Source organism: Theobroma cacao, chromosome 3 (genome assembly GCF_000208745.1).
Source record: "Theobroma cacao cultivar B97-61/B2 chromosome 3, Criollo_cocoa_genome_V2, whole genome shotgun sequence".
Lineage (NCBI taxonomy): Eukaryota > Viridiplantae > Streptophyta > Magnoliopsida > Malvales > Malvaceae > Theobroma > Theobroma cacao.
The window spans coordinates 17,225,575-17,235,083 of record NC_030852.1 but is presented as its reverse complement, the minus strand read 5'-3'; the positions used below and the strand labels follow the sequence as shown (position 1 = coordinate 17,235,083).

General features: G+C 33.5%; 1 protein-coding gene across 1 annotated transcript; it reads left to right on the top strand.

The window, feature by feature from the left end:
• Positions 7,635-8,922, top strand: LOC18604604 (inactive protein RESTRICTED TEV MOVEMENT 2). Its single transcript, XM_018117194.1, has 2 exons — positions 7,635-7,779; positions 8,265-8,922. The coding sequence occupies exons 1-2, from the start codon at positions 7,662-7,664 to the stop codon at positions 8,684-8,686; spliced, it is 540 nt and encodes a 179-aa protein (XP_017972683.1). The 5' UTR covers positions 7,635-7,661; the 3' UTR covers positions 8,687-8,922.

Below are 9,509 nucleotides of genomic sequence, written 5' to 3'. Positions count from 1 at the left end.
AAGGAAACCACAAGCCTTCATGCTTTGATTTTGCAGTGTGAGTCATGGCTTTGTAAATTACAAGGCCAATATTAATTATACGTCCAGTCATGACTGAATGAATGAAGATAGCTTGATCTTTTGTGACATAACTGGTATATATGGTAGGAAGTAATTTGGAAGCAACAAAATGCAGCCATATCTTAGAAGTTGGTTTCATCATAGTCCTCTTGAATGAAATTGGTGCATTATTGAAGAATCGCCATTAAACACCTTCCACATAGAGTAAATTAATGATATCATCCCAATTCTCATGCTCAGTCAAATATTAACCATATCCATCGTTTTCAATATCAGGAGTTTCATAAAATTCATTAATGGCATGGCTCGAGAATGGAACTAATTTACCTCGCACAAAAACAAAATCATTAGTAGCTTCAACAGCGTTAGCACAAAATTCTTTTACTAGAGGGATACTTGCAGTTGCTAGCAAGGCACAAAATTTTTGCCAGTGGCAACCATCAATCATTGGTTAAAGGTCAAGGTGTGTAATCAACCCTTGATCCATTCATCATCCGGTATTGCAATTTTGTTTGCAAGAGAACTTGCTTGTCTAGCCACAGCATCAGCTAACACGAATCTAGTATGATCAAACGAACCACTAAAATTGTCTTGATCGTTTATGTGCCATTCTCAAATTTCCTACAATTAATTCTCAACCAAAAGAAAAGAAAAGTACCAACAAAACACAATATATCATCAACAATATTAGCTCATATGTCTTCTCATTAAAACAATGCCCATAGTATCAAGTAAAAATCCAGCAATTATAATAATTCTAGACTACTAGGCATATATAAAAAATTTTAAAATCAAGAAATTACCCATATTCCCCAATTTTGACTTACCTTTGAAATTTAAAGCACAAATATAAACGATCTACCATACTAAAAAATAATTAATCATAATAGCTCAAGAATCATCAATACCCAACACAATCTCTCAAGAAAATAAATAATGTGAAGCAAATTAACAATATTTCTTGAAAAAAAGAAAATAAAAGAAAATAAAAATAAATAAATAAATAAAATATTGAAACTTACTTGAAATATTGAGCAAAAGTGTTGAAAATAATTGTATAAGGGAAGAGATTGATGTGGGTAATAGGTATGGAAAAAGAAAGATGAAAATGGAATAATGGTGAGAGGAAGAGTAGAGGAGAGACAAGGAGTGATGGGTAAGAGAAAAGAGAGAAACTTGCAGAAAGTTACATTAAAGAGGGAGGGGTAGGTGTGCTGAAGTTAAAAAAAAAGGGGTTTATAGATGGGCGGGAAGCATTTGGTTAATGGGTTGCCCATTGTTGGCAACCCATATCAAAGGGGGGTTATAAATGGGGTGGCTTTTGGGCAGTGGGCTGTCGACTACATAAAGGGGCTACGGTCTACCCCTTAAGGGCGACGTGGCCCACTTTAGGTTTTTAAGCTGTTGAGCTACAACCTCGATCTTTTTTTTTTTGGTTTAAGTAACCTTAAAACATGGGGGTAGGCCAAGCCGTTGTTTCCCAAAAGGGAAGTTGTGGCCCAGCGAAGCCCCATAACGTAGGCCGCAACGCCTACAACACTGGACGCTGCCTAGCATTGCGCTTGCGACCCTTATTTTGAGGCTTCATTGGGCCATAACTTCCTTTTAAGGAAGTCATGGCTTACCCTCATTTTTTGGAATGGGTAAAGAATAGAGTGAGGTTGGGCTAACTGATCTCTGCTAAAGTCCAAATCCACAACAATGTTCAGTCTTGCGAGTTTAAATATCAATTGGGTTGAAAGAGTGTAAATGGGTTCAACAATAATAGTAGAGGCTTGGGCAATGTGGTGGGTGAGTTTAGGAAACATTTGGCCAAGATCCTCGTGAGCAATGGGCTGCAAATTCATAAGCTTAAAGGATGAGCTCTCATCTATTATGTTTTCCTGGTCATGATGTTGGGCGCACGTATAATTTTGGACCGAGAATGGGAGAGAATCTGGACTCAATTGGTTGAGATTTGATTGGGACAGGTCGATGGGTCGAGTAAGAGAGATTAGCTCAATCAGAATCCTACCACCATTGACAACATCTCCATTGCTATCATTTTCACCCTTGTCATCGCTTAATTGACTAAAACTATCAGTATTGGGGCCATCTTTCCATGGGGTGAGACTTGGGCAATCAAGTAAGTAATCAAACATAAATTTACAAACTTGTATGGGATAAATTTGATTTCCTATAGCCAAGTGGATAATCTCATCAATTGTTGTCAAACAACTAGTGCTAATAAGGATTTTAGGTCATTCAAAGGTTAAAAGAGATGAAGTTTCATCGCTAACACAAAGGAGCCTCAAATATTATTGATTTCGAAAAATATGGTTCTATTCCAAGAATGGAGGGTAATGCCTAAGACCGAAAGCTAGCATCTTTTTGAGTCCTTACCAATGTTAGGTGACCATTCTTCTAGAGAACTGAACCATTTGGAGAGCCAGTCCCAATTGCAAGCCTTTGCTTCCTCAAATAGCTTTTTATCAGGGAAAGAGATGAGAAATTGGTAGCCAGTGATATGTTTAATTGACAGACTCAAAAAACCACTTTCCCTGATTTGAGCCAAAAATGTTTCAAGCTCTTGTTGGAATTTACTGAGACTTAACACACTTTTTTCAACCAATAAAGCATTTCATTTTCAATGTGACCTAGACAAAGCTTGAAATTGTTCTTAAGAAGGAAAGAGGGTGGCAAATTGGATTGAGGTGGTTCTATTTGGTTTCCTATTACAACTCTTAAATAGGGCCTGTTGGTTTTGAATTTAGGTGGTTTGATGTTGAGAACAAGTTTGTGGTGGTGCCAAGAAGTTAGTTTGGGTCCCTCCATTTTTGTTTTGGTTGTTGATACGATCAAAATTTGAATATTTAGGGCTAGTATGAATGGAATTTTGGGGAAAATAGTTGGAGCGTCATTCACTTGGGATAAATCTGCTTCTAGCTCGGATGCGATGGTTTTGATTGGGGAAGAATCTCCTTCTATGTCAACCAAGGTTTTGTGTGGTTGTTCTTTCTCTATTGGCGTTCCAAGGAAGTGACCTTCTGCATCAATTAGGATGCTGTGAATGTTCTCCCCCTACCAGTGCTACGGTTCTAGTTGGCCAAGGAGACTGCCAGTCGTTGGTCAAAGAACTAGACTTTATCAAGTCCTTTGATTGTTCGTTGTGCTTCACCCATCGAGTCAAAATGGACAAATCCATATTTCCTTCCTTAATTCGACTAGTTAGGAATGTAAGAGCTAATGACTCAACCATAGAATTTGTAAATAGTGCTGAGCCATTGATAGGTGATTCGCAAAGGAAAATTGCTGATATGGATGGCTATTGGCCGCCAACGGGGGTTTAGGTTTGGGTTTTCTCTCCTCGTAGCCATTCTCCTAATAGTTCCTTAATTTTTCAATTACATTACTATAATACCTCGTACTTTGATATGGTGACTAATAAAGCTTATTGGATGTCAATTGAGGTTAATTATAACGTTTAAAAGTGATGAAAGATGAAAGGAATAGTTTGGGATAAAATATTTTGCACGAGAAGAAATAATAAAATAATAATATTTTTATTAGGGAAGAATTTACGACATAAAAAGTGATCAGAAGTGAATTGAGGCATAATAAGGTATTTTGGACACCAAGGAGACAAGAGGAGTGTGAGACCTTGACCTCTATAGACCCATAACTAGTAGTAGACGCGATAACATGGATTAGGGGCAATTTCGTCATTTCTCATGGTGAGCTCCTGGAAGTAGCTTTCAAATGTTATTAAGGTCTAAAAAGACTTAAGGAATAAATGAATGATGTTAAAATAAATGAAGAAGATAGAAATATTGATAATTTCCATAATAGGGGCAAAATGGTCATTTTGCATCTCGGGTCTAAATTTTTACGTTTTCGTGAACTCGAGTATTGTTAGACTATTATGGACTTTGTCTCAATGTTAAAAGAGTGAAAATGTTGCACAAAGGATGGGAGGAAGACAAAACCACAATGTTAAGGGCATTTTGGTAATTTACATGAGAAATTGGATAAACTTTAGATATAAATATCTAATCTCCAGCAGCTTCCTCATTTTTCCAGCAGCTTCTTCTTCTTTTTCCTCCCATCTCACGTTTCTTTCATCCTCCATGAAAGCTTATCTCAAAGCTTCCATCACCCTCTCAAACTAACCTTAAATTTCATGCTTTTACACACCTTGTTATAGGGTTTTTCATGCTCTTTCACTCTCTCACTTTCAAACCCTTAAAAAGTCTTACTCCCATACATTCTCTCACTAGCTAGGTGTTTTAGAGAGAGAAAGAAAGAGATATTCTATAATAGCTTGAAACTTCTTGAAAAATAATTCACTTACAAAGCTACGAAGGTGAATAATGAAGTAGAGTTGATTTTTAAGTGTTTTGTAGTTGAGGTTGTTTATTGATTTTAGAGTGATTAGGATAGTGAAAATAGATAGCCACTTAATGGCAAGTGAAAGCTAGTTAGGAGATAGCTTTTAGAAATTATAGTTATGTGAATTGAGTTAATTGTGATGTTGTTGTGATGATAGGTTCCAACGAAGCCCCACCGCCGCATTTGGATCATTAAAGGAACTTTGAGTTGCGTAAAGATTTAACAAATACCCAGTTAGTGAACTTGCATTTCAAAATGTTTTGGGAAGTGCTTACATGTTTAAATAAATCATTTGAAAGTTTCATTTGTTTTTACTTTAAAAATATATTTGGGGAACAAGCCCTTGATGAAATGTTTCTATCTTGTGAAATGTGCAATATGAATAGTTCATGCGTTATCACATAATATTAATATGAATATTATGCTTTGGCAGCTCTTTTTGTGTGATAATGATGATCCAACTATGTGCGGTGTAGAAGTGCACATGAGCTGATGATAACTTAGCTTTGTGCGAGTAAGGAGTGCACATGATGTTGATATTGCATTGTGCGTGTAGGGAGTGCACATGAGCTGAGTGTAACGAGATGGCATGCATGATGATGTATGTATATATATATATATATATATATATATATATATATATATATATATATATATATGTTAAAAAGTTTATGAAAATATTTGTGATTGTGTTGTATGTTGGCATTGTTAATTGCTCCCAAATTGCTTTTCATTTTAGTAAAAAAATAGCTTTTTGATGTAACAAGATCCCTTTCAACTAAATTGCTCTATTTCTCACTACAGCGAGATTCATTTTCGTTGCAGCGAGAAACTCTCGGGTAGGTAGCCTTAACCCATGCTTTGAATTTTGTTGCAGCAAGATTCATTTTCGTTGTAGTGAGAAACTCTCAAGTAGGCAGCCTTAACCCATGCTCTGAATTTCACTGTAGCGAGAATTAATTCTTGCTGCAGTGAGGAATTTCGCTGTAGCGAAAATGAATCTCACTACAGCGAGGAACTCTCGGGTGGTTCCAAAATTCTGGTGCAGTGCTTTCACTTTGACAAAGATTTTGACCACCTTTTGACCAGAACTAGGCAAAGTGATAAACATCAAAGTTGTAGCCCAGCCTCTTATCTTTCTAATGACCTAAAAATCATGTCAATTGGACTTCTTTAATGAGAGATATTCTTGAAAAACCAAAACATATGCAAACCAAAAATACCTTTTCGCTACAGCGAGAAAACTCTCTGTTTGCTTGTCTTGCTTGGTCATTGCTGAAATTTTCATTCTATTCAACTTCATGGTTTATCATGGATCTTGTAACATTAAGGGATTAAACATTCAATGTCTGAAATGAGGGGTTTTAACCAAAAATTAGACTAAATTGCATGGTTTTCTCATAAGTGCATCATGTTTTCTAAAACATTCCTTATTGTTGCTTGTTTCCTTCTTATGTTCACTCACTGAGTTTTACACTCACTCTTTTAAACTTCATGTTTTCAGATTCGGAGGCAGTTGGGACCTAGATTGAGTTGTCTACGTATGCTCGCCTTCTTAATAGGTACTATGGCATCTCAGTAGCCGTATCTTCACCCACGGTCACTCTGCTAATGGTCAAGAGTCTTATACTTGTGTATACGTATAAGTAATATAGACTACTAAGATTTATGTTAAAAATCAAATATGTATATTTGATTACTGATGCCATTATAGGTTGGCAAACGGGTGTCACTATTTTAACATAATACAAATGTGAATATTGGGTTGCTATAAAATGTTACTGAAATATTTATAGTTGAGAATTACAATATGTGGTTTTAGAAATGATGACTGTGAATGATGATCGGAATTGCATAGAAAGGCTTGCTTGAGCTTAGTGGGCTATGTCCATTGGACCCATGCGCCAGTTATGGTCTGGGATTTGAGTTATGACAATTACTTCTATTTATTTATTATCTACTTACTGATGACTTGGTCAAGATGATGAAACACTTTTCAAGAATTGTTATGTTGATAATTCTTTTTTTTTTTTCATAGCTATATGGGTTTGGCTGTTACACTTTCCTTATATTCTTCATTCTATTATCTAAAATTTATTAGTTTTTAGTCAATTTCTACTTAATTTATGTTGTTTATATTGCATTTAGACCCATTCCTATAATTTTGCTTAGCTCTTTATTATTTATTCACTGTTGCAACAGTCTAAACGACGAAACAATTTTCCAGAATTCTTGCCTTGATGATTCTTTTTTTTTTTCATCATTGTTTCAAAATGCCTTTTACACTTTGTTTATCTTCTATATTCTATCATTCAAAGTTTATCTGTCATTTTGCTTATCTATTTGTCATAGGCCTCTAAATGACGAAAAGGTCTTTCCAAAGACGTCAATGGTTTTTTTTTTCTATTATTTTGACTATTTCTTTAATAAATTATTCTTAATTAGTGTAGTCAATATGTTACCGTATTCTTTTCAAGCTATGAAAGACAAACTCTAAGACATTTACCTCTTTAATAATATTGTCTCCAAACATTACAAATATAGAATTTTATTTTATTTTTCAATATTTTTATTACATGTGAATTTAAAACTCTTCATCAGATATATCATTGGCATAATTTCACTAAAGCAATCAATCAATACAATTCTACTATTTGTATTAATTCTGTTTCCTTATTTTATAAATCACACAAAACTTTTAATTATTCTCTAACTAAACCATCAATATTACAATCATTTATTTTTCACTATTCTTTTGACAAAAATTTTTTCCAACAATTATAGAAAAAATTTAACTAACCCATTGCGAAGTGCGGGGTTAAATCTAGATGATTCTGAACTATACCTACTGCCAATGCATCTTGCTCTTAATTTGGAACAAGTAAAGAATATTTCCTTTTTGCTCTTCTTTAAACAAGCAATTCAGTTCTAAATAGAAAACCTTTGAGAATGGATCAAGTTTTGGAATATAAGGATAATAATAATATATTATTATTATTATTATTATTATTATTTTGGAACATAACTTCACAAGAAAAAAGCTGTACGAATATACCTAAAAATATTGAAAAGAAAACATGACTATATAATAATAATAATAATAATAATAATAATATTATTATTATTATTATTATTATAACTTTCTTCAGTCCTATAAAAATGATGACACCCTGTAGATATTTTGTTTTGCAATTAGCATTAGCCAAGGCATCATCTCGTTCGTTGAGAAAGCAATGGCTTTCAAAGACAGATCAAGACGGTGGCCTAGCCATATAGCTGAAAAGTTTGTGCCCCCTTCGTTTTGGACTGAGGATGCCAAGGGCAATTATCTTCTTTACATTGTTCTGCCTGGTACAATATCCACATCTCTTTATTAATTTTTTATTTTCTTCTAAAAATTTTAATAATTACATATTAATGACCACTGCTTAAGAATTATAGGAAGAAAATTAAATTCATTATTTCCATCATAAAAAATACTTTTTTTGCTTTTTATTTTTGTGGTTTATTTGCTAAACCTAGATATCAATTTCTTTAAAGAAAATCAAGCACTATTTTGATCGTTTCGCTCCATATTTTGACAATTAAAGCACTTACATGGAGAGAGTGTATTTTTGATTTCGTTTATTATGTAAATCGTAAGGATGAATCTATATATACATGACGTTTAACTTATCATCTAAGTATTTCAAATATTTGATCTTTGTAATTTTTGCCATAAAAGCAAATATTTATTTATTTTGCATATTGAAGAATTTGAAAGAACTTGTATAAACAAGTTGCATACAATAAATTATTCGTTAAATATGCTAAAAAGAAAAGGCATATTAATTTAGGTTTCAAACATGAGGAGGTGAGAATTGAGCTACCTTCGGCTGGGCATATAAAGATTGAAGGAGAAAAGATAGTGAATGAGAACAAATGCATATACATCGACCAGACCTTCCCATTGCCTGAGAATTCAGATCAGGATAACATCCTTGGGAAATTTGAAGGTGAACGTCTCTACGTAACAGTCCCAAAGATATTAGCAGCAGAACAAAGTGAAGACGAGGATAGCCGTGAGAATGATGAAAATGACAACAGCACTGCAGAAGAATCAAACAGCAACGATGAAAATCAAAGGAAACATGAACAAAGTCATGGTGCTATACAGCGTCATGACAGCAACAAGAAAGGAAAGAGAAATGAAACTTGTCGTGTTGCCAGTTTCCCTAAGGAGATTGTAAAGAAATGGAACAAAGAAGATAATCCATAGAGATGGCAATCAAGTGTCTTAAGAGAAATAAGGGGCTTGTTCTTTCAGTTGTTATATTATTTTCACTTGGGGTGTGGGTGTCGAAGCTGTTCATCAACAATGGAGAAATATAATAAGCAGGCAGTTTGATTTGCATTATTGTTGTTCGTACTTTAATTATCTTCTTATGTATTATGTGATCCACATTGACATCAACCTATATATATTTCTATCAAATGAAGAACTCTTGCATGTCCTCTAAAATTCTTTTAATTTACATCTACTGAATAATTTAATTACTAAATGATCATGATCAAAGATATCTATATGGAGATGTAACCTATGATAAATTATACACAAATCCATATAAGCACTTTCGTATAAATTTAAAATGATATAATATCTAGAAAAAGCAAAAACACCACTTGTGATTTTATGTTATATGTTGTTGATATAGAATGCTCACATGTCATAACTAATGACGAAGTGACATAATGACATGATCATATAGTATTTTCATCTTCCACGTCAGTATTTTGTCATCATCACATGAACATAAAAATGATAAATGACTTTTTGATTAATGGTAGATAGTCAACTGTTAATTATAAAAGTTTATTTAACTCAAAATAAAAGTACAAAAATTTAATTGAATGTATTAAAAAATTAATAATTTATTGAATTTTTTTAAATAGTTTAATGACTTTTTAAACTATTATGACATTTAAAATCTTTGTCATCAATCAGATAACTAAATCCAAATAAGAAATTACATGTGATTACCTAAACTCATAATCTTATATGTCAAGGAAAGATGCAAACTCATAATTATTCCATTCCTGGT